The sequence below is a fragment of the Oncorhynchus clarkii genome, chromosome 10 (assembly GCF_045791955.1).
Source record: "Oncorhynchus clarkii lewisi isolate Uvic-CL-2024 chromosome 10, UVic_Ocla_1.0, whole genome shotgun sequence".
Classification (NCBI taxonomy): Eukaryota; Metazoa; Chordata; class Actinopteri; order Salmoniformes; family Salmonidae; genus Oncorhynchus; species Oncorhynchus clarkii.
Window position 1 is genome coordinate 6,709,601 of NC_092156.1, and position 26,004 is coordinate 6,735,604.

General features: G+C 48.1%; 1 protein-coding gene across 1 annotated transcript in view; it reads right to left on the bottom strand.

Annotated features, from left to right (window-relative positions):
* Nucleotides 1–22,337, bottom strand: part of LOC139419808 (peripheral-type benzodiazepine receptor-associated protein 1-like) — a 193,532-nt gene extending 171,195 nt beyond the window's left edge. The window contains exon 1 of the mRNA XM_071169793.1: nucleotides 21,993–22,337. Within this exon, the coding sequence (XP_071025894.1) occupies nucleotides 21,993–22,337 (345 nt within the window). The remainder of the gene's footprint in view (nucleotides 1–21,992) is intronic.
* Nucleotides 22,338–26,004: the final 3,667 nt, after the last annotated feature.

The window sequence follows — 26,004 nt, forward strand, 5'->3', positions numbered from 1 at the left end:
CAGAGGAACACCAGTCCAGTTCCATTAACCAGTCTGGTGCTCTGGGCTGGGCGTGGCACCCCTCCAGACACACACACACACACACACACACACACACACACACACACACACACACACACACACACACACACACACACAGACACACAGACACACACACACACACACACACACACACACACTAGGCTAACACCTCTCCAGACACACACTCACACACAGGGTTTGTTATGGCTGTAGATGCTAAGTTAAACCCAGTACTCGCATTATCAGTGTCTAGGTCTGGCTAGCACCTCTCCAGACAGACAGAGACACGAGGATGGATGTTGTGAGGGGACCAGATCAAACACACTTCTCCCCTGATCAATTATTCAACTGGCTGCCATCTCACACACACACACACACACACACACACACCAGTTATTTTGTTCCGGAACAAAAGGTCTGATGTTGTTGCACAAAAAAAATACTGAAGTCACCAAAACATCCACCATATGTAACAAGTGAAAGGCCAAGCAGACAAAGGGCTCTGTAACTCATTAATTATTATGAGGCAGAGCCGTGTTTGTGTATTGTGTGCATGTAGGATTTATGACACTAGGAAACAGAGAGGCAGGCCATTCTTCCTGAGCCCACAGGTCATCTTTATGTTGTTGGATTTCCACAGTTTGTTCCTTTCTGCTGGGGGTGAAGAGTGTCTCTCTAGTCTCCACATCAGGGAAAAACACTATGTTGATCAGCTCTCACAATGGCAGGAGAAGTGTTTAAACTTTCCTTCAGGAACCACATTGATATGCAATACCAATGTTCTGATGTGTTCAGTGCGACTGCAAACAGGTGACCTGGAATGTGACCAATAGCATTTATTTACAAAGAGTAGATTGTGAGAGGACTGGCGGGAATAACAACAGACTGTGAGAGAACTGGCGGAAATAACAACAGACTGTGAGAGAACTGGCAGAATAACAACAGACTGTGAGAGAACTGGCGGGAATAACAACAGACTGTGAGAGAACTGGCAGAATAACAACAGACTGTGAGAGGACTGGCGGGAATAACAACAGACTGTGAGAGAACTGGGGGAATAACAACAGACTGTGAGAGAACTGGGGGAATAACAACAGACTGTGAGAGGACTGGCGGAATAACAACAGACTGTGAGAGGACTGGCAGAATAACAACGGACTGTGAGAGGACTGGCGGAATAACAACAGACTGTGAGAGGACTGGCAGAATAACAACAGACTGTGAGAGGACTGGCAGAATAACAACAGACTGTGAGAGGACTGGTGTAATAACAACAGACTCTTGTTTAAAAACTGTGGGTAATAATCACTGTCTGTTGGAGAGAATATAAAAATATCTTAGCCTTTCATAGCCTGCCAACCCCACCAACACCTACAGGCTCCAGCCATGAATCACATTGGAGATTGTGTGGGACGGTCAGTCTAAGAGAGAAGCATCTCCCTCCAGCTACAGTACAACCCAAAACCTTCAAATCAAGACCAAAATAGACACACATTTCCTGTCCCCTGATGTTTAGAAGGCAGTGAATTATCTGATCATGGGGTTTCTAATCGCAGGAAGAGGACAGCACGTGTGGAGATACTAATCTCAGGAGCCACCAGGCTAGAGACGAGGGTTATGGAATAAACAAACCATCAACACAGTAAAAAAGGCCACTGGGGAAGTTGGACTTTTTCATTATTCATTTACACTTTAAAATCAAATCTTCAAACAATTTAAAAATGACATTGACCTCTGCTCTTTTGTTTCAGGTCTGACTTGAACTGGCAAATAAGCCTGCTAAGAAGCAGAGCAAAAAAATATTTGGTTTCTTTTTCGATGGAAGTTGACAAAAAATGAATCAAATCCTTGGAGGCAAGCAAAGCCGTGTGCATCGGAGATGAATAGAGGCATAGGGAGGTAAATCATGTTAATCACAATTCAACTCAAATGCTAGCTCCTCAATCACATTTCAAATAGTCCACAAGGAGTTGGGGGTGGGAGGGGGGGGGGGGGGTTCCTTGATGTTTTGAAACCCTCCCCCAAATACCGTATGTTAATTCCATGTTCATCGTCTAGGAGATGGAACACAGACTTCAGGACTACTATCAAATATTACCGGTGTTTTGTCCTACAGCTGGCTCCCTGCTGCGATGTTCCTAGTTACAGACTGACTACCTCCTAGGATGATACGGAAGGCATTGTCTTTAATGAGGTTCAGGTGCACTTCGGACGATATAGAGTAGAAACACGGTTTGACTGACTGACACCTCTCATGTTGTAGACTGATAGACTGCAGTCTCACTCAGTATATTCTCTATATTCTCTACAGTATATTCTCTATATTCTCTACAGTATATTCTCTATATTCTCTACAGTATATTCTCTATATTCTCTACAGTATATTCTCTATATTCTCTACAGTATATTCTCTATATTCTCTACAGTATATTCTCTATATTCTCTACAGTATATTCTCTATATTCTCTACAGTATATTCTCTATATTCTCTACAGTATATTCTCTATATTCTCTACAGTATATTCTCTATATTCTCTACAGTATATTCTCTATATTCTCTACAGTATATTCTCTATATTCTCTTTATGTACTATATTCTCTTCCTGTATTATATTCTCAATTTTCTTTAGTCACTATATTATCTACAGTATATTCACTATATTCTCTACATTCTCTACACTAAATCCTCTATATTCTCTGTTTTCACTACAGTATATTCACTATATTCTCTATAGTCACTATATTCACTATATATGCTCTACAGTATATTCCCTATATTAACTGCAGTATATTCTCTATATTCTCTATAGTCACTATATTCACTATATATGCTCTACAGTATATTCCCTATATTAACTGCAGTATATTCTCTATATTCTCTACATATATTCTCTATAGTCACTGTATTCTCTATGTTCTCTATAGTCACTGTATTCTCTATATTCTCTATAGTCACTATATTCTCTATATTCACTGTATTCTCTATATTCTCTATAGTCACTATATTCTCTATATTCTCTATATGCTCTACAGTATATTCACTATATTCACTGCAGTATATCCTCTATATTCTCTACATATAGTCTCTATATTCACTATATTCTCTACAGTATATTCACTATATTCTCTATATCCACTACAGTATATTATCTATATTCTCTAAAGTATATTCTATATATTCACTATATTTTCTATATCCATTATATTCTCTATATTCACTATATTCTCTATATTAAATTTATTCTCTATAGTCACTATATTCTCTATAGTCACTATATTCACTATATTCTCTATATTGTCTATAGTCACTATTCTCTATATTCTCTATAGTCACTATGTTCTCTATAGTCACTATATTCTCTATAGTCACTATATTATCTATAGTCACTATATTCTCTATATTCTCTATAGTCACTATATTCTCTATATTGTCTATAGTCACTATTCTCTATATTCTCTATAGTCACTATATTCTCTATAGTCACTATATTCTCTATAGTCACTATATTATCTATAGTCACTATATTCTCTATAGTCACTATATTATCTATATTCACTGTATTCACTATAGTCACTATATTCTCTATATTGTCTATAGTCACTATTCTCTATATTCTCTATAGTCACTATATTCTCTATATTCACTATATTCTCTATAGTCACTATATTCTCTATAGTCACTATATTCTCTATAGTCACTATATTATCTATATTCACTGTATTCACTATAGTCACTATATTCTCTATATTGTCTATAGTCACTATTCTCTATATTCTCTATAGTCACTATATTCTCTATAGTCACTATATTATCTATATTCTCTATAGTCACTATATTCTCTATAGTCACTATATTATCTATATTCACTGTATTCACTATAGTCACTATATTCTCTATATTGTCTATAGTCACTATTCTCTATAGTCACTATATTATCTATATTCTCTATAGTCACTATATTCTCTATAGTCACTATATTATCTATATTCTCTATAGTCCCTATATTCTCTATAGTCACTATATTATCTATATTCTCTATAGTCACTATATTCTCTATAGTCACTATATTATCTATATTCACTATAGTCACTATATTCACTATATTCTCTATATTCACTATATTATCTATATTCACTATAGTCACTATATTCACTATATTCTCTATATTCACTATATTATCTATATTCACTGTATTCACTATGGTCACTGTATTCCTAGAGGAAGAAATTGGCTTAAGGCACGACCCATGTAAAGAAAGTAACAGACAAGAATTGAATTAACTCTACGATTCAATGGCAGATTTTCTATTCAATTTCAGCTGTTCTACTTGATTTCTACTTTTCTGCCAACGTGAGCAACAGAGGAGAGCACTAGGGAGGGAGTCAGATGGATCAATAGAACAGGCCCACTGAAACGCTGCCGAGCCAATCCAGGATCCATCTCTCTACTCATTAGTCCCTTGGCCTGAGCTGTGACTGACGCATCACAACCCAGATGGGAGGAGGGAGGCTTAATCAGATAACATGTTTTATTGTGTTCACATGGAAAACGGAGCAGCGGGACCCAGCCAGTGGAGAGTGGAATCTGGTTCTGACTGGCTCTGGTTCTGACTGGCTCTGTTCCCAGGGCTCTGGTTCTGACTGGCTCTGTTCCCAGGGCTCTGGTTCTGACTAGCTCTGTTCCCAGGGCTCTGGTTCTGACTGGCTCTGTTCCCAGGGCTCTGGTTCTGACTGGCTCTGTTCCTAGGGCTCTGTTCCCAGGGCTCTGGTTCTGACTGGCTCTGTTCCTAGGGCTCTGTTCCCAGGGCTCTGGTTCTGACTGGCTCTGTTTCTAGGGCTCTGGTTCTGACTGGCTCTGTTCCCAGGGCTCTGGTTCTGACTGGCTCTGATCCCAGGGCTCTGGTTCTGACTGGCTCTGTTCCCAGGGCTATGGTTCTGACTGGCTCTGTTCCCAGGACTCTGGTTCTGACTGGCTCTGTTCCCAGGGCTCTGGTTCTGACTGGCTCTGTTCCCAGGGCTCTGTTCCCAGGGCTCTGTTTCTGACTGGCTCTGTCCATAGGGCTCTGGTTCTGACTGGCTCTGTTCCCAGGGCTCTGGTTCTGGCTGGCTCTGTCCCTAGGGCTTTGGTTCTGACTGGCTCTGTTCCTAGAGCTCTGTTCCCAGGGCTCTGGTTCTGACTGGCTCTGTTCCCAGGGCTCTGGTTCTGACTAGCTCTGTTCACAGGGCTATGGTTCTGACTGGCTCTGTTCCTAGGGCTCTGTTCCCAGGGCTCTGGTTCTGACTGGCTCTGTTCCCAGGGCTATGGTTCTGACTGGCTCTGTTCCCAGGGCTCTGGTTCTGATTGGCTCTGTTTCCAGGGCTCTGGTTCTGACTGGCTCTGTTCCTAGGGCTCTGGTTCTGACTAGCTCTGTTCCCAGGGCTCTGGTTCTGACTGGCTCTGTTCATAGGGCTCTGACTGGCTCTGTTCCTAGGGCTCTGGTTCTGACTAGCTCTGTTCCCAGGCTCTGGTTCTGACTGGCTCTGTTCATAGGGCTCTGGTTGGCTCTGTTCCTAGGGCTCTGTTTCTGACTGGATCTCGTCGTAGGGCTCTGGATCTGACTGGCTCTCTTCCTAGGGCTCTGATTCTGACTGGCTCTGTTTCTAGGGCTCTGGTTCTGACTAATTCTGTTCCCAGGGCTCTGGTTCTGACTGGCTCTGTTCATAGGGCTCTGGTTGGCTCTGTTCCTAGGGCTCTGGATCTGACTGGCTCTCTTCCTAGGGCTCTGGTTCTGACTGGATCTCTTCGTAGGGCTCTGGTTCTGACTGGCTCTGCTCATAGGGCTCTGGCTCTGACTGGATCTCTTCCTAGGGCTCTGGTTCTGACTGGATCTCTTCATAGGGCTCTGGTTCTGACTGGCTCTGTTCCTAGGGCTCTGTTCCCAGGGCTCTGGTTCTGACTGGCTCTGTTCCCAGGGCTCTGGTTCTGACTAGCTCTGTTCCCAGGGCTCTGGTTATGACTGGCTCTGTTCCTAGGGCTCTGTTCCCAGGGCTCTGTTTCTGACTGGCTCTGTCCCTAGGGCTCTGGTTCTGACTGGCTCTGTTCCCAGGGCTCTGGTTCTGACTGGCTCTGTTCCTAGGGCTCTGTTCCCAGGGCTCTGGTTCTGACTGGCTCTGTTCCCAGGGCTATGGTTCTGACTGGCTCTGTTCCCAGGGCTCTGGTTCTGATTGGCTCTGTTTCCAGGGCTCTGGTTCTGACTGGCTCTGTTCCTAGGGCTCTGGTTCTGACTAGCTCTGTTCCCAGGGCTCTGGTTCTGACTGGCTCTGTTCATAGGGCTCTGACTGGCTCTGTTCCTAGGGCTCTGGTTCTGACTAGCTCTGTTCACAGGGCTATGGTTCTGACTGGCTCTGTTCCTAGGGCTCTGTTCCCAGGGCTCTGTTTCTGACTGGCTCTGTCCCTAGGGCTCTGGTTCTGACTGGCTCTGTTCCCAGGGCTCTGGTTCTGACTGGCTCTGTTCCCAGGGCTCTGGTTCTGACTAGCTCTGTTCCCAGGGCTCTGGTTCTGACTGGCTCCCTTTCCCAGGGCTCTGGTTCTGACTGGCTCTGTTCCCAGGGCTCTGGTTCTGACTGGCTCTGTTCACAGGGCTCTGGTTCTGACTAGCTCTGTTCCCAGGGCTCTGGTTCTGACTGGCTCTGTTCCCAGGGCTCTGGTTCTGACTAGCTCTGTTCCCAGGGCTCTGGTTCTAACTGGCTCTGTTCCCAGGGCTCTGGTTCTGACTGGATCTGTTCCCAGGGCTCTGGTTCTGACTGGCACTGTTCCTAGGGCTCTGTTCCCAGGGCTCTGGTTCTGACTGGCTCTGTTCCTAGGGCTCTGTTCCCAGGGCTCTGGTTCTGACTGGCTCTGTTTCTAGGGCTCTGGTTCTGACTGGCTCTGTTCCCAGGGCTCTGGTTCTGACTGGCTCTGTTCCCAGGGCTCTGGTTCTGACTGGCTCTGTTCCCAGGGCTATGGTTCTGACTGGCTCTGTTCCCAGGACTCTGGTTCTGACTGGCTCTGTTCCCAGGGCTCTGGTTCTGACTGGCTCTGTTCCCAGGGCTCTGTTCCCAGGGCTCTGTTTCTGACTGGCTCTGTCCCTAGGGCTCTGGTTCTGACTGGCTCTGGTCCCAGGGCTCTGGTTCTGACTGGCTCTGTTCCCAGGGCTCTGGTTCTGGTTGGCTCTGTCCCTAGGGCTCTGGTTCTGACTGGCTCTGTTCCTAGAGCTCTGTTCCCAGGGCTCTGGTTCTGACTGGCTCTGTTCCCAGGGCTCTGGTTCTGACTAGCTCTGTTCACAGGGCTATGGTTCTGACTGGCTCTGTTCCTAGGGCTCTGTTCCCAGGGCTCTGGTTCTGACTGGCTCTGTTCCCAGGGCTATGGTTCTGACTGGCTCTGTTCCCAGGGCTCTGGTTCTGATTGGCTCTGTTTCCAGGGCTCTGGTTCTGACTGGCTCTGTTCCTAGGGCTCTGGTTCTGACTAGCTCTGTTCCCAGGGCTCTGGTTCTGACTGGCTCTGTTCATAGGGCTCTGACTGGCTCTGTTCCTAGGGCTCTGGTTCTGACTAGCTCTGTTCCCAGGCTCTGGTTCTGACTGGCTCTGTTCATAGGGCTCTGGTTGGCTCTGTTCCTAGGGCTCTGTTTCTGACTGGATCTCTTCGTAGGGCTCTGGATCTGACTGGCTCTCTTCCTAGGGCTCTGGTTCTGACTGGATCTCTTCGTAGGGCTCTGGTTCTGACTGGCTCTGCTCATAGGGCTCTGGCTCTGACTGGATCTCTTCCTAGGGCTCTGGTTCTGACTGGATCTCTTCATAGGGCTCTGGTTCTGACTGGCTCTGTTCCTAGGGCTCTGTTCCCAGGGCTCTGGTTCTGACTGGCTCTGTTCCCAGGGCTCTGGTTCTGACTAGCTCTGTTCCCAGGGCTCTGGTTCTGACTGGCTCTGTTCCTAGGGCTCTGTTCCCAGGGCTCTGGTTCTGACTGGCTCTGTTCCCAGGGCTCTGGTTCTGACTAGCTCTGTTCCCAGGGCTCTGGTTCTGACTGGCTCTGTTCCTAGGGCTCTGTTCACAGGGCTCTGGTTCTGACTGGCTCTGTTCCCAGGGCTCTGGTTCTGACTGGCTCTGTTCCCAGGGCTCTGGTTCTGACTAGCTCTGTTCCCAGGGCTCTGGTTCTGATTGGCTCTGTTTCCAGGGCTCTGGTTCTGACTGGCTCTGTTCCTAGGGCTCTGGTTCTGAGTAGCTCTGTTCCCAGGGCTCTGGTTCTGACTGGCTCTGTTCATAGGGCTCTGGTTGGCTCTGTTCCTAGGGCTCTGTTTCTGACTGGATCTCTTCGTAGGGCTCTGGATCTGACTGGCTCTCTTCCTAGGGCTCTGATTCTGACTGGCTCTGTTCCCAGGGCTCTGGTTCTGACTAGCTCTGTTCCCAGGGCTCTGGTTCTAACTGGCTCTGTTCCCAGGGCTCTGGTTCTGACTGGATCTGTTCCCAGGGCTCTGGTTCTGACTGGCACTGTTCCTAGGGCTCTGTTCCCAGGGCTCTGGTTCTGACTGGCTCTGTTCCTAGGGCTCTGTTCCCAGGGCTCTGGTTCTGACTGGCTCTGTTTCTAGGGCTCTGGTTCTGACTGGCTCTGTTCCCAGGGCTCTGGTTCTGACTGGCTCTGTTCCCAGGGCTCTGGTTCTGACTGGCTCTGTTCCCAGGGCTATGGTTCTGACTGGCTCTGTTCCCAGGACTCTGGTTCTGACTGGCTCTGTTCCCAGGGCTCTGGTTCTGACTGGCTCTGTTCCCAGGGCTCTGTTCCCAGGGCTCTGTTTCTGACTGGCTCTGTCCCTAGGGCTCTGGTTCTGACTGGCTCTGGTCCCAGGGCTCTGGTTCTGACTGGCTCTGTTCCCAGGGCTCTGGTTCTGGTTGGCTCTGTCCCTAGGGCTCTGGTTCTGACTGGCTCTGTTCCTAGAGCTCTGTTCCCAGGGCTCTGGTTCTGACTGGCTCTGTTCCCAGGGCTCTGGTTCTGACTAGCTCTGTTCACAGGGCTATGGTTCTGACTGGCTCTGTTCCTAGGGCTCTGTTCCCAGGGCTCTGGTTCTGACTGGCTCTGTTCCCAGGGCTATGGTTCTGACTGGCTCTGTTCCCAGGGCTCTGGTTCTGATTGGCTCTGTTTCCAGGGCTCTGGTTCTGACTGGCTCTGTTCCTAGGGCTCTGGTTCTGACTAGCTCTGTTCCCAGGGCTCTGGTTCTGACTGGCTCTGTTCATAGGGCTCTGACTGGCTCTGTTCCTAGGGCTCTGGTTCTGACTAGCTCTGTTCCCAGGTTCTGGTTCTGACTGGCTCTGTTCATAGGGCTCTGGTTGGCTCTGTTCCTAGGGCTCTGTTTCTGACTGGATCTCTTCGTAGGGCTCTGGATCTGACTGGCTCTCTTCCTAGGGCTCTGGTTCTGACTGGATCTCTTCGTAGGGCTCTGGTTCTGACTGGCTCTGCTCATAGGGCTCTGGCTCTGACTGGATCTCTTCCTAGGGCTCTGGTTCTGACTGGATCTCTTCATAGGGCTCTGGTTCTGACTGGCTCTGTTCCAAGGGCTCTGTTCCCAGGGCTCTGGTTCTGACTGGCTCTGTTCCCAGGGCTCTGGTTCTGACTAGCTCTGTTCCCAGGGCTCTGGTTCTGACTGGCTCTGTTCCTAGGGCTCTGTTCCCAGGGCTCTGGTTCTGACTGGCTCTGTTCCCAGGGCTCTGGTTCTGACTAGCTCTGTTCCCAGGGCTCTGGTTCTGACTGGCTCTGTTCCTAGGGCTCTGTTCACAGGGCTCTGGTTCTGACTGGCTCTGTTCCCAGGGCTCTGGTTCTGACTGGCTCTGTTCCCAGGGCTCTGGTTCTGACTAGCTCTGTTCCCAGGGCTCTGGTTCTGATTGGCTCTGTTTCCAGGGCTCTGGTTCTGACTGGCTCTGTTCCTAGGGCTCTGGTTCTGAGTAGCTCTGTTCCCAGGGCTCTGGTTCTGACTGGCTCTGTTCATAGGGCTCTGGTTGGCTCTGTTCCTAGGGCTCTGTTTCTGACTGGATCTCTTCGTAGGGCTCTGGATCTGACTGGCTCTCTTCCTAGGGCTCTGATTCTGACTGGCTCTGTTTCTAGGGCTCTGGTTCTGACTAGCTCTGTTCCCAGGGCTCTGGTTCTGACTGGCTCTGTTCATAAGGCTCTGGTTGGCTCTGTTCCTAGGGCTCTGTTTCTGACTGGATCTCTTCGTAGGGCTCTGGATCTGACTGGCTCTCTTCATAGGGCTCTGGTTCTGACTGGATCTCTTCGTAGGGCTCTGGTTCTGACTGGCTCTGCTCATAGGGCTCTGGCTCTGACTGGATCTCTTCCTAGGGCTCTGGTTCTGACTGGATCTCTTCATAGGGCTCTGGCTCTGACTGGATCTCTTCCTAGGGCTCTGGTTCTGACTGGATCTCTTCGTAGGGCTCTGGCTCTGACTCGATCTCTTCCAGGGCTCTGGTTCTGGTTGCTTGCTGCTCCACAGTAGACAATTAATGGTGTCAGACTTAACTATTATCAATCAAATCCCAACCCATAGATTGATTGATTAATTGATTAATTGATTTATAACGTTACCATTTGTTTATTTAGCTTATTACACCTTCTGCTAGCAGGGGTGGGAGCTCAAATGTAGAAGTGCCGTTTGGCATCAAGACAGGTGCTGTGAGTTTAGATCACCAAATCAAATCAAATTTTATTTGTCACATACACATGGTTAGCAGATGTTAATGCGAGTGTAGCGAAATGCTTGTGCTTCTAGTTCCGACAATGCAGTAATAACAAGTAATCTAACTAACAATTCCAAAACTACTGTCTTGTACACAGTGTAAGGGGATAAAGAATATGTACATAAGGATATATGAATGAGTGATGGTACAGAGCAGCATAGGCAAGATACAGTAGATGGTATCAAGGACTGCTGTTCTGTCATCTTACCAGATACCCCACCAAGGACTGCTGTTCTGTCATCTTACCAGATACCCCACCAAGGACTGCTGTTCTGTCATCTTTCCAGACACCCTACCAAGGACTGCAGTTCTGTCATCTTTCCAGACACCCCACCAAGGACTGCTGTTCTGTCATCTTTCCAGACACCCCACCAAGGACTGCTGTTCTGTCATCTTACCAGATACCCCACCAAGGACTGCTGTTCTGTCATCTTTCCAGATACCCTACCAAGGACTGCTGTTCTGTCATCTTTCCAGACACCCCACCAAGGACTGCTGTTCTGTCATCTTTCCAGATACCCTACCAATGACTGCTGTTCTGTCATCTTTCCAGACACCCTACCAAGGACTACTGTTCTGTCATCTTACCAGACACCCCACCAAGGACTGCTGTTCTGTCATCTTTCCAGACACCCCACCAAGGACTGCTGTTCTGTCATCTTTCCAAACACCCCACCAAGGACTGCTGTTCTTTCATCTTACCAGACACCCCACCAAGGACTGCTTCTCTGTCATCTTAGCAGACACCTAAAGACAAACTGCCACCTCTCACTAGGACTGACACCAACAACTGCCTCTTTAGTCAGTGACCCAATGTGGGAAAGGGAAGCGGAATTAATTAGATTGAAAAGGGGGGGGGGGGGGGGTGGTGAAGGACACGATTTAAAGAAACATGAGATTATTCTTCAGAATATGAGGTAGATGGATTCTGTTTGATGAACACAGTGAGTGTGAGAGGGTTGTGTGTGTGTGTGTGTGTGTGTGTGTGTGTGTGTGTGTGTGTGTGTGTGTGTGTGTGTGTGTGTGTGTGTGGTGGGGGGCTCAGGAAACAGCACTGGGGGGGGCTCATATAGTCCCATCCCTTAGTGTCTGCCTCAGGAGTTTCATCAAACAGCCTCATAGCCTAACCATGTTAACCCCCTCACAACCTAGGCTACTCTTCAAGGCTGATCATAAAAAAACACTGATCAGCCCCCGTCAAACGATGCTGCTGTGAAGGCACACTGCAGTATTTCACCTAACAGATACAGTGCATTAGGAAAGTTTTCACACCCCTTGACATTTTGTTACGTTACAGCCTTATTCTAAAATGGATTGAATTGGTTTTCAATCTACACACAATATCCTGTAATGACAAAGCAAAAACAATCTCTCCCCCCCCACAAAAATGAAATATCACATGAACATAAGTATTCAGACCCTTCACTCAGTACTTTGTTGAAGCACCTTTGGCAGCGATTACAGCCTTGAGTCTTCTTGGGTATGAAGCCACAAACTTGTCACAACTGTATTTGGGGAGTTACTCCCATTCTTCTCTGCAGATCCTCTCAAGCTCTATCAGGTTAGATGGGGTGCGTTGCCACACAGCTATTTTCAGGTCTCTCCAGAGATGTTCGATCGGGTTCAATTCCAGGCTCTGGCTGGGCCACTCAGAGACGTGTCTTGAAGCCACTCCTGCATTGTCTTGGCTGTGTGCTTAGGGTTGTTGTCCTGTTGGAAGGTGAACCGTTGCCCCGGTCTGAGGTCCTGAGAGCTCTGGACCAGATATTCATCAAGGATCTCTCTATACTTTGGTCCTTTCATCTTTCCCTCGATCTCCCAGTCCCTGCCACTGAAAAACATCCCCACCGATTGATGCTGCTACCACTATGGTGCCAGGTTTCTTCCAGACGTGATGCTGCCACCACCTTGCTTCACCGTAGGGATGATGCCAGGTTTCTTCCAGACGTGATGCTGCCACCACCATGCTTCACCGTAGGGATGATGCCAGGTTTCTTCCAGACGTGATGCTTGGCATTCAGGCCAAAGTGTTCAATCTTGTTTTCATCAGACCAGAGAATCTTGTTTCTCATGGTCAGAGTCCTTTCGGTACCTTTTGGCAAACTCCAAGCGGGCTGTCGAGCTTTTGTACTGAAGAGTGGTTCCGTCTGGTCACTCTACCATAAAGGCCTGATTGGTGGAGTGCTGCACAGATGGTCGTTCTTCTGGAAGGTTCTCCCATCTCCAGAGACGAACTCTGGAGCTCTGTCAGAGTGACCATCGGGTTCTTGGTCACCTCCCTGAACAAGGCCCTCTTCCCCCAAATGCTCAGTTTGGCCGGGCGGCCAGCTCTAGGAAGAGTCTTGGTGGTTTCAAACTTCTTCCATTTAAGAATGATGGAGGCCACTGTGTTCTTGGGGGACCTTCAATGCTGCAGAAATGTTTTGGTACCCTTTCCCAGATCTGTGCCGCGACACAATCCCGTCTCCGAGCTCTACGGACAATTCCTTCGACCTCATGACTTAGTTTTTGCACTGCCAACTGTGGGACCTTCTATAGACAGGTGTGTGCCTTTCCAAATCATGTCCAATCAATTTAATTTACCACAGGTGGACTCCAATCAAGTTGTTGAAATATCTCAAGGATGAATAATGGAAACAGGTTGCACCTGAGCTCAAATTCGTGTCTCATTGCAAAAGGTCTGAATACTTGTGTAAATAACGTATATCTGTTTTTAATTTTAATACATTTGCAAACATTTCTAGTAATCTGTTTCCGCTTTATCGTTATGGGGTATTGTGTGTAGATTGAAGAGGGAAAACAATTATTTAATCCATTTTAGAATAAGGCTGTAACAAAAGAAAATGTGGACAACTACTTGTGTGACCTACTTGTTGTGTGTGTAAACTCACATGTACGTGGAACTGGTAAACACACATTGTGTATTTAATGTATGTAAATGTACGTAAATTGTCAAGTCTTTTGTCTTTTTCGTTACGCGTCAGAACCCCAATAACGACCAGCTGTCGTCATTAACTTCGTCTAATTGGGATCCTAATAAAATCTAATTCAATCTGTGAGGAAATATATAGGTGCTGCTGTAGGCCCTCCTTGGTTGTGGACAGAAGCACCAGATCATCTGCCTACTGTAGATGTTTGATTTCAGAGTCCAGTAGGGTAGGTGCTGCTGTTGGCCTTCCTTGGTTGGGGACAGAAGCACCAGATCATCTGCCGACTGTAGATGTTTGATTTCAGAGTCCAGTAGGGTAGGTGCTGCTGTTGGCCTTCCTTGGTTGGGGACAGAAGCACCAGATCATCTGCCTACTGTAGATGTTTGATTTCAGAGTCCAGTAGGGTAGGTGCTGCTGTTGGCCTTCCTTGGTTGGGGACAGAAGCACCAGATCATCTGCCTACTGTAGATGTTTGATTTCAGAGTCCAGTAGGGTAGGTGCTGCTGTAGGCCCTCCTTGGTTGGGTACAGAAGCACCAGATCATCTGCCTACTGTAGACATTTGATTTCAGAGTCCAGTAGTGTGAGGCTGGGTGCTGCAGAATGTTCGAGCTGCATCCCTGTCTCAACCAAGGCCCTGAGGAAAGATATGTTTATTGCCAATTTTGAACTTTCAGCCTATGAGCCACTGTTAAATTGTAGTCCTCTGGGGATTGTAAATCTTTACTATGGCTATAAACCATGACTGCATCCCCCCCTATGAGATTATAATCAGCCAGGATACAGTACAAAACACAAACGCAGACAGGCGTTAGGCTAGGCCTAGCATCTGGCTATGTAAAAAAAAAAAAAACTGGGATTCAGGAGTGAGGAGTGAGAGATGTTTTATTGTCCCATACACCGGCTGCAGCGAGACTGTGAATCATGAATGGTGCCCTGCAGCAGCGTGGCACTGAGGTAATAGGTTACTACACCGCTTTAGAAGCAGACAGGACAGAGACACATTTTAGCTGGTTTTTAAAAAACGAAGCTAGTCAAATCCTAAATGCACAGCCGAACAGAACACTTTCACAACGTAATTAGGTCAATGAGTAACGGCCATTTAAAAATTTTAAAAAAAATACACTATCAGACGAGACGCACAAGTTTGAGAAAATAAATAGCCTAGAAGTAATAAAAACGATGGAGCATATTGACATAACACATACATTTCTCTGGAGGCTTGGTGTACTCTACAGGGAAGGGAATTACAATCTGTCTGTGTTCAACAGAGACATCATAGATAACCCCAGTATTAACAATGGAGTAAGAATCCATGCACACAGGCTATGCATAAAAAGGGTCATTGAAATATCATGGAACATCCACATCAGAAGAATCTAAGCAACATTGAAAAACTGGAATAGAACACCCTGCCGTGCTCATAAATACATCACAAAGCAGCCAGCTGTTAGCGCTGTAGACAGTGGCTGGGAGAGGCCCCCAGGCAGAGCTGAAGGCTGAGATGGTGGGAATGACAGATTAACTAGAAAGATTTAAAGGGGGGGGGGGGGGGGGGGGGAGGGAGAGAGAGAGGGAGAGAGAGAGATAAAGAAAGAGAGAGAGAGAGAGTGATAGAGACAAAGAGAGAGAGAGAGTGATAGAGACAAAGAAAGAAAGAGAGAGAGAGTGAGAGACAAAGAAAGAGAGAGAGAGGGAGTGTGAGTGGTAGAGACAAAGAAAGAGAGAGCGAGGAGAGCAATAGATAGACAAAGAAATAGAGAAAGTGAGATATAGATAGAAAGAGAACCCCTGAGTCATCACTCAGAGAATAGAGGTTTATCATAGAGATCCTTCTCCTCATCAACATCTGCTCACACAATAGACTCCTTCCTTCTCCTCATCAAAATCACCTCACACAATAGACTCCTTCCTTCTCCTCATCAACATCACCTCACACAATAGACTCCTTCCTTCTCTCCTCACGCCTCCTGAATAATAAGCTGCTATTATGGGAAGTTTGGGGTTGGGGGCTATAATGTCCCTTTTCACCCCTCCCCCACCCAATTAATGTCCCTTTCCACCCCCGCCATTAATGTTCCCTTTCACCCCCCCTCAATTAAATCCCCCCCCTCCTCCATTAATGTCCCTTTTCACCCCCCTCTATTAAATCCCCCCCCGCCCCCTCCATTAATGTCCCTTTTCACCCCCCTCTATTAAATCCCCCCCGCCCCCTCCATTAATGTCCCTTTTCACCCCCCTCTATTAAATCCCCCCCTCCCCCTCCATTAATGTCCCTTTCCACCCCCCTCTATTAAATCCCCCCCTCCCCCTCCATTAATGTCCCTTTTCACCCCCCTCTATTAAATCCCCCCCGCCCCCTCCATTAATGTCCCTTTTCACCCCCCTCTATTAAATCCCCCCCTCCTCCTCCATTAATGTCCCTTTTCACCCCCCTCTATTAAATCCCCCCCTCCTCCTCCATTAATGTCCCTTTTCAACCCCCCTCTATTAAATCCCCCCTCCTCCATTAATGTCCCTTTTCACCCCCCTCTATTAAATGCCCCCCTCCTCCTCCATTAATGTCCCTTTTCAACCCCCCTCCATTAAATCCCCCCCGCCCCCTCCATTAATGTCCCTTTTCACCCCCCTCTATTAAATCCCCCCCCGCCCCCTCCATTAATGTCCCTTTTCACCCCCTCAATTAAATCCCCCCTCCTCCTCCATTAATGTTTCCTTTCAACCCCCTCAATTAAATCCCCCCCGCCCCCTCCATTAATGTCCCTTTTCACCCACCCAATTAACCCCCCTCCTCCTCCATTAATGTTCCCTTTCACCCCCCTCAATTAAATCACCCCCCTCCCGCTCCATTAATGTCCCTTTTCACCCCCCTCTATTAAATCCCCCCCCGCCCCCTCCATTAATGTCCCTTTTCACCCCCCTCTATTAAATCCCCCCCTCCTCATCCATTAATGTTCCCTTTCACCCCCCCTCAATTAAATCACCCCCCTCCCGCTCCATTAATGTCCCTTTTCACCCCCCTCAATTAAATCCCTCCCTCCTCCTCCATTAATGTCCCTTTTCACCCCCCCCTCTATTAAATCCCCCCCGCCCCCTCCATTAATGTCTTCCCCTCCCATTAATCTCCTGTTTCATCTGGGATCAGGTGAAGGTCCATTGAGTGGCTGCTGTGTTCAATCAGTCTGCACAGGCCAGACTAATGTCTAACCGCTGGAACACTGAGCCCCACGCTGGGCTATTCATTAACACACCATGCTGTGGGAGCACACACACACACACACACACACACACACACACACACACACACACACACACACACACACGCGCCCGCGCGCACACACACACACACACACACACACACACACACACACACGCCCGCGCGCACACACACACACACACACACACACACACGCCCGCGCACACACACACACGCACACACGCACACGCCCGCGCGCACACACGCACACGCCCGCGCGCACACACACACACACACCCGCGCGCACACACACACACACACACACACACACACACACACACACACACACACACACACACACACACGACTGGAAATGGTGAAGAGGAAAAAAGACACACACACGGCTGCCCGCTCTGCACCGCATGTAACTAGAGAATAGATTGTCATATTGAAGACAGAGACCCTCCCAGCTGAACAATACTCAGGGCCCAACCCCCCTCCCATCTTGAAGACAGACCCTCCCAGCTGAACAATACTCAGGGCCCACCCCCCTCCCATCTTGAAGACAGACCCTCCCAGCTGAACAATACTCAGGGCCCACCCCCCTCCCATCTTGAAGACAGACAATCCCAGCTGAACAATACTCAGGGCCCACCCCCCCTCCCATCTTGAAGACAGACCCTTCCAGCTGAACAATACTCAGGGCCCACCCCCCCCTCCCATCTTGAAGACAGACCCTCCCAGCTGAACAATACTCAGGGCCCACCCCCCCTCCCATCTTGCAGACAGACCCTCCCAGCTGAACAATACTCAGGGCCCAACCCCCCCATCTTGAAGACAGAGACCCTCCCAGCTGAACAATACTCAGGGCCCAACCCCCCCCCCCCCCCCCATCTTGAAGACAGAGACCCTCCCAGCTGAACAATACTCAGGGCCCACCCCCCTCCCATCTTGAAGACAGACCCTCACAGATGAACAATACTCAGGGCCCACCCCCCCCCCCCCTCCCATCTTGAAGACAGACCCTCCCAGCTGAACAATACTCAGGGCCCACCCCCACTCCCATCTTGAAGACAGAGCCCCCCCCCCCCCCCCAGATGAACAAGACTTGTTCAGCTGGTATTGAGAAGGATAGGCACCGTCAGAGGCCAGCACCTCCGTATCCAGAGAAGGATAGGCACCATCAGAGGCCAGCACCTCCGTATCCAGAGAAGGATAGGCACCAGCAGAGGCCAGCACCTCCGTATCCAGAGAAGGATAGGCACCATCAGAGGCCAGCACCTCCGTATCCAGAGAAGGATAGGCACCATCAGAGGCCAGCACCTCCGTATCCAGAGAAGGATAGGCACCATCAGAGGCCAGCACCTCCGTATCCAGAGAAGGATAGGCACCGTCAGAGGCCAGCACCTCCGTATTCAGAGAAGGATAGGCACCATCAGAGGCCAGCACCTCTGTATCCAGAGAAAGATAGGCACCGTCAGAGGGCAGCACCTCCGTATTCAGAGAAGGATAGGCACTTTCAGAGGCCAGAACCGCCGTATCCAGAGAAGGATAGGCACCATCAGAGGCCAGCACCTCCGTATTCAGAGAAGGATAGGCACCAGCAGAGGCCAGCACCTCCGTATCCAGAGAAGGATAGGCACCATCAGAGGCCAGCACCTCCGTATTCAGAGAAGGATAGGCACCGTCAGAGGCCAGCACCTCTGTATCCAGAGAAGGATAGGCACCGTCAGAGGCCAGCACCTCCGTATCCAGAGAAAGCGAAAGAGAGCAGAGACCACTGTTTCTCAATAGAAAATGTTTCTTCAACAATACTCCCGACCCCGACAGTACAATGGGATTTTAAATACGCATCCCTTAAAACCTGAGCAGTCTGTCTGCATCAGGTTGGTTGGAAACAGCTAGGCAGTGTTTCATTCTAACCCTGGGTGACCCAAACCCCTACGGAGAGAATAAGTGCTCCTTGTCTATGGTTCAGCTCAACAGATATTTGGGAGGGAGGGGAGAGTGGTCATAGGGTAGGGGCATGTCGTACTGCACACAGCTAGTCTCCTATTCATCTCAGGGGACTCCCATGGCAGACAAATTACTCAACCCTCACTCTACCTCTGCTCTTCATTCCCTCCCTATCTCTTTCTCTATCCCTCCCTCCCCATCTCTTCCTCTATGCCTTATTCATTCCCTCGCCATCTCTTCCTCTATCCCTCATTCTCTCCCTTTCTTCTTCTATCCCTCATTCCCTCTATCCCTCAATCCGTCGCTATCTCTTCCTCTATCCTTCATTCCCTATCTCTTCCTCATTCCCTTCCTCATTCCCTCCCTCTCTTCCTCTAGCTCTAATTCATTACCTCACTATCTCTTCCTCTATCCCTCATTCTCTCCCTTTCTTCCTCTATCCTGCATTGCCTCTATCCCTCATTCCCTTGCTATCTCTTCCTCTATCCCTCATTCCCTATCTCCGAGCCTCTGTCCAGCTCTCCTTCCCTGCCTCCATCCCTCCTTCATTCCCTCTCTGCCTCCATTACTTTCTCCCTTCCTTTCTGCCTCCCATCCAACCCTCCTTTCCTCTTTGTCCTTCAATCTTTCCATCTCCGTGGCTCCATCCCTCTCTCTCAGGTCAGGGTTATACATCCGTCACTGTCTGTCTGGTTCATGGTACCCCGCTAAAGCGTCCCCAGTTCATTCCCTGTGGTGGTGACTGAGGCTGTTGTAATCAGGAAGCGTTGTTTTGCTGTAAGATACCCAATAAATCTCTCCACATATAAAAATCTATGTCATTTCCTTCTAGTATGGTTAGTTCAATTAAAACACTATCAGTAATTCATTCCTATATTGAAGAAAAACAGATATTTACTGATAATAATTTCCTCTCATGTGTTTTAGCAGCTGCTGCCAACCCTCAAATCCAATACAAATTAGCTCCTTATCTGAAAAGTTATTAGTAGAACACATCAGATATTGAGGGATTCCAAAACGTGACACGCACAGATTAAATCATTGATAACAAATAGTACAAACACTGTGTGTGTGTGTGTGTGTGTGTGTGTGTGTGTGTGTGTGTGTGTGTGTGTGTGTGTGTGTGTGTGTGTGTGTGAGAATAATAGAAATATCCCTCTGTTCTTGTTTATCCTACCAGGTAACTCACTTTGTCACCATTAAGTCCATCATCCTACCAGGTGAAACACAGTGAAGGTGTGAGTAGAGACCAATCACATGAGGGATCCTGTAGGTTCCCAACTTCCCATATTGATTTTCAATGAAAGTCCATTAAGTGGATCCTATGATGTCCCACTTTAGGCTCTGCAGTGGTGTGAAATGTGGGTTGAGGTCAAATCTCATGCTAAATATAATAACTGCTATAGAAACAGTGTTCACGTCACAGGGTGGTCTGTTATGCTGCAGCACTGACCCAGTACTGACCCAGCACTGACCCAGTACTGACCCACATAAAAACCATATCACTCCAGTACTGGCCCACATCAAACCACACCAGTACTGACAAACATCAAACCACACCAGTACTGACCCACATCAAACCACACCAGTACCAGTACTGGCCCACATCAAACCACACCAGTACTAGCCCACATCAAACCACACCAGTACTGACCCACATCAAACCACACCAGTACTGGCCCACATCAAACCACACCAGTACTGGCCCACATCAAACCACACCAGTACTGACCCACATCAAACCACACCAGTATTGACCCACATCAAACCACACCAGTACCAGTACTGACCCACATCAAACCAGTACCAGTACTGGCCCACATCAAACCACACCAGTACCAGTACTGACCCACATCAAACCAGTTCCAGTACTGGCCCACATCAAACCACACCAGTACCAGTACTGGCCCACATCAAACCACACCAGTACCAGTGTAATGGATGTGAAACGGCTAGCTTAGTTAGCGGTGGTGCGCGCTAAATAGCGTTTCAATCGGTGACCTCACTCGCTCTGAGACCTTGAAGTAGTAGTTCCCCTTTGCTCTGCAAGGGCCGTGGCTTTTGTGGAGCGATGGGTAACGATGCTTCGAGGGTGACTGTTGTTAATGTGTGCAGAGGGTCCCTGGTTCGCGCCTGGGTATGGGCGAGGGAACGTTATACTGTTACACCAGTACTGGCCCACATCAAACCACACCAGTACTGGCCCACATCAAACCACACCAGTACCAGTACTGACCCACATCAAACCACACCAGTACCAGTACTGACCCACATCAAACCACACCAGTACTGGCCCACATCAAACCACACCAGCACCCGTACTGACCCACATCAAACCACACCAGTACTGACCCACATCAAACCACACCAGTACTGGCCCACATCAAACCACACCAGTACCAGTACTGACCCACATCAAACCACACCAGTACCAGTACTGACCCACATCAAACCACACTAGTACCAGTACTGACCCACATCAAACCACACGAGTACTGACCCACATCAAACCACACCAGTACCAGTACTGACCCACATCAAACCACACCAGTACTGGCCCACATCAAACCACACCAGTACCAGTACTGGCCTACATCAAACCACACCAGTACCAGTACTGACCCACATCAAACCACACCAGTACCAGTACTGACCCACATCAAACCACACCAGTACTGGCCCACATCAAACCACACCAGCACCAGTACTGACCCACATCAAACCACACCAGTACTGACCCACATCAAACTACACTAGCACCAGTGTCATTTCATTCATTGACAGACGAGCTTAACAGAGCTGCCTGCAACAGCACTGACTCACATAAAACAGCAGGACAAAACTACAGCCAACCTGCATCATACTGTCTGACAGACTGGAACTCAAGCAGGATCAGATGGAACGTTCATTGACAACCCAAACGTACAGGCTTAACTACCAGTATACTTTTGTAATGTCCTATGCACAGAGCTCCGAGACAACTGGCCCATTTAAAAACGGCAGGCAACCTGCGTCAGACTAGCAATCAGACTTGCAGTTCAATGTAAATGACAGACCATCCAAGCATGTTACAGCCATTACTTTGCAGCGGTATCTCAGTGCTCTAAGGTGTCCTACAGGTCCAGTGTCCACAACATCCTTTATTCCAGGACTTACCTTGCGAAACCCTCCCACCACGCAGTCGTTGAGGTCCTTGTAAAGTGAGTTGTGCCTCTTGGGTGTCACAGGGGTAGTAACAGTGGTAGAGGTAGTGTTTAGATTTGCCTTGTCCATTGAGTCCCCATTGGCAGTAGTAGTAGTAGTATTACCATGCTCCTCTGTGTTAGTATCCCTGTCCTGCTGTATTCGGTTCTGCTGTCCTGGGGCCTCCGCCTCTCCACGGCATCTCCCTTCCATATCGTCTGTATCCGCTGCAGACACAGGCTGCTCCGGTTCGGGTTCCGGTGGCTGCTCCGGTTCGGGTTCCGGTGGCTGCTCGGGCCTGGTGCACAGGTCATACATCAGTCTGTGATAGAGGGGGTCGAAATTACCACAGATCAGTCGCCACTGAGTTGACTTCAAAAGAGAGAGAAAAAAAATGTCACCCTGACACCCACTTCTTCTTTCTCTGCCCTTATTTTCCACAGCCTCCCGCGCCCCCCCCCTCCCTCCCTCTCTTCAGGGAGAGTGGGGGGGGGTATGGGTAGTAATTTGGTCTGGGCTGAGGTTAAGTATCTGACACCAAAGCGATAGGATCAGTAAGCTGGGCTGAATTTAAGATGTAATTACCAGGCTTATCAGTAACAGAATACAGTTTCTTACAGTAGCTATTCTGACCCCTAAGATGTCGATTTAACAGTGACAGAAATAGCACGAGCTGGTACTGCCCTGTTTCGTTCCTTTAATAAAATATTCATTACAACAAGGGAGCGTCATTACACAGGACAAAACCAGCTCAAGATAAAACCCCAGAGAGCTACTCCTTTAAAAATGACAACTTTTAGAAGGACTGAAAAAAAAATAGCCTCACTGACGTCTTCCACAACAAAAAAGTTGCACTTCCTGTGGGATATTTTGTGTTCACGACCTACACTTCTTATGGTACTTACATGCACAGACTCCAAACAAACGAAGCCCCTTTTCCATAGAAATGATCCGGTAGTGATCAGGCATTTTACAGCCCGTGATCTGATCAGAACACTGAAGTGTGCAGATTCCAGAGTCCTACTTGCTATTGGCTGACTGAGTGAGACTGCATCGTCTTCCTGCCTCCCCACTCCTCCGTCCTCCACAGAGGGATGGATCTGTCGTTGTCGCTTATCCACCAACGGTAACAGGAAAGGAAGAGGGCTAGTAAATCAGCAGTCCATCGCCATCCGTTGCTTAGACGAGGAGCTTGACTCTGCCTCTCTGTGACAAATACAGTACAGAAGAAGCACTGCCGCTCTACGGCATACAAGAGCAGACGAGACAGTCTCTCCCTCTCTCTCCGCTGACATGCATGTGGTATCCAGCTGTGCCTGCCTGCCTGCCTACCTCGTTGATGCTGCTGCTAAATCACTGCTCACACAACGAGACTCAATGAACTGCCTAATCCCCGCTTCCCATATAACAACATTTAGGTGAAGGAAGAAGACAAACTGTGTGTGTGTGTGTGTGTGTGTGTGTGTGTGTGTGTGTTCGTGAGAGGAGGGGGTGGGAAGAAAGGGATTCTTTCCTCCTATCACATCAAAGCCACTGGGAGGTGGCCAATCACGACAACAGCTCGAGCTGGTTTCCATGGAGATGACGCTGGAATGATGTTGGTTGCCTATTGATTGAAGAGGAGACACACACACACACACACACACTGCTATGAAGGGAGGCTGGCTGGAGGAAGGCAGAGCGATGGCATACTGTGAGCGCACACACACACACACACACACACACACACACACAACCTCTCTCGTTTTCTGCCACTGTATGCTAGAAATAAATGCTTAAAGATGCACTATGCAGAAATCGCTCCGCCGTTTCCGAGGTGGCTAAAATTCGAATAGTTTGCTTGATTTCAGTTTTTTGCGACAAAATCATTGTACCATCTTTAACCGCTGTGAAATATATTTTCCATCACCAACAAATTAGTATTTTCAGCTGTTTGATGTTTACAAAACCGAAAGTAAAAGACACAGAAATCTAAACTTAAGAAAGTGAAGCATAGAAATAGCAAACATAGAACAGATCTACCGCTTCATAAACTTGCTTTCAACGATACATGGCAGATCTATCAGCATGTTTTCAGCTTCGCTTTGTGGTGGTAAGTAAAACAGCTACGAAAAACATAGATGAAAACTCTCTAGGTAAATAGTGTGGTCTACAACTTATCATGAGGTACTCTACCGCAGGCGGGCAGAACCTCGAGACTTCCTTTCATATTAGAGATTGCGCACCAACTGTTGTTGACAAAGAAACACACCCACCCGCCCTCCCCTCAGCTTACCAGACACAGCTGTTCTGTCGATGTATTGAAAAACCAGCTATATTAATATTTGTCAATTCCTTGTTCAGTCACGACATAGGATATTACAGATCTTCAGATCACATTGACGGGAGAGTCTCGAACAGAGCTCCACACCATTTATTTTAAAGTGATTGTACGTTCGCCAATAGAACGGAGGGTAACGGCGACTTATCTCCTCGCTGTCGTAGTCTCGCTAGATGTTCTGCAGGTCAACCTCTAGCGCCGTCTCCACCTCCTCCGAGTGACCGGGGATTTGGGCCTGGTCTGGGATGAGCAATGTGTCCTTCGCCTCATATTCGTTGAAATAGAAGTCCTCATCCGAAATTAAGGTTAGTAATCGCTGCTTTGATGTCCAGAAGCTTTTTTCAGGTCATATGAAACGATGATCCTACATGTACAAAGACATGTAGGATCACTGTAAAAAATAGCACAATCGGTCAGGAGGCAGTCATTCACTCCGGTGTCATTCCTTCAAACAGAGAGGGAGACAGTAACCCCGGGGTAGATTAACACAAACCCAGGCAGACTCATAGCCATGCATGAAGCACAAACCAGTCAACAGCACAGACTAATTGGGGTTAGGTGCTGAGGCCAAAACCCTGCCCTGATTAAGGTAGAGTTATAGCCAGGCAACAACCTGCTGAGTTAGGTAGAGTTATAGCCAGGCAGCAACTTGGTGAGTTAGGTAGAGTTATAGCCAGGCAACAACCTGCTGAGTTAGGTAGAGTTATAGCCAGGCAGCAACTTGGTGAGTTAGGTAGAATTATAGCCAGGCAGCAACTTGCTGAGTTAGGTAGAGTTATAGCCAGGCAACAACCTGCTGAGTTAGGTAGAGTTATAGCCAGGCAGCAACCTGCAGAGTTAGGTAGAGTTATAGCCAGGCAGCAACCTGCTGAGTTAGGTAGAGTTATAGCAGGCAGCAACTTGCTGAGTTAGGTAGAGTTATAGCCAGGCAGCAACTTGCAGAGTTAGGTAGAGTTATAGCAGGCAGCAACCTGCTGAGTTAGGTAGAGTTATAGCAGGCAGCAACTTGCTGAGTTAGGTAGAGTTATAGCCAGGCAGAAACCTGCTGAGTTAGGTAGAGTTATAGCCAGGCAGCAACTTGCTGAGTTAGGTAGAGTTATAGCAGGCAGCAACTTGCTGAGTTAGGTAGAGTTATAGCTGAACAGAGTTGTAACTGAAAAGTTGCAGTGGCTGTCCAATGGACATGAATCTCATTCCATGGGAAATAAATGACCTATAAAAAGTTATTCCAGTTTGGGATGGATGAGTATTTCAGGTCTTTCTCCAGAGTTTTGAGTTGCAGGCAGCCTTTCCATATTCGCATAGTACTGGGCAAGCGGCAGGTGTTCAGTAACCAGACCTACACCCTGGCCCAGGACATGGTCTGTAGTGACACCTCTAACACAGAGATACAGTGCCTTAGACCGCTGTGCCACTCGAGAGCCCTCGATTCAATAAAGTATTAGCCAATTTCTGCATCATTCAATACTCTCCCATATCTCAGCCACACTTCATGTGGAGGCAAGGCCAGGCATATATATCAGTGACAGATATTAGAATCTCCCTGAAAATGGGGATCCTATATTCTGGTCTGTGCTATAATAGCAGAGCACTGCAGGAGAAATACATAGTTTCCTGTTGTCGTCACAGCCAGCTGTTGGAGATATGCATCACCATTAGTGGTGC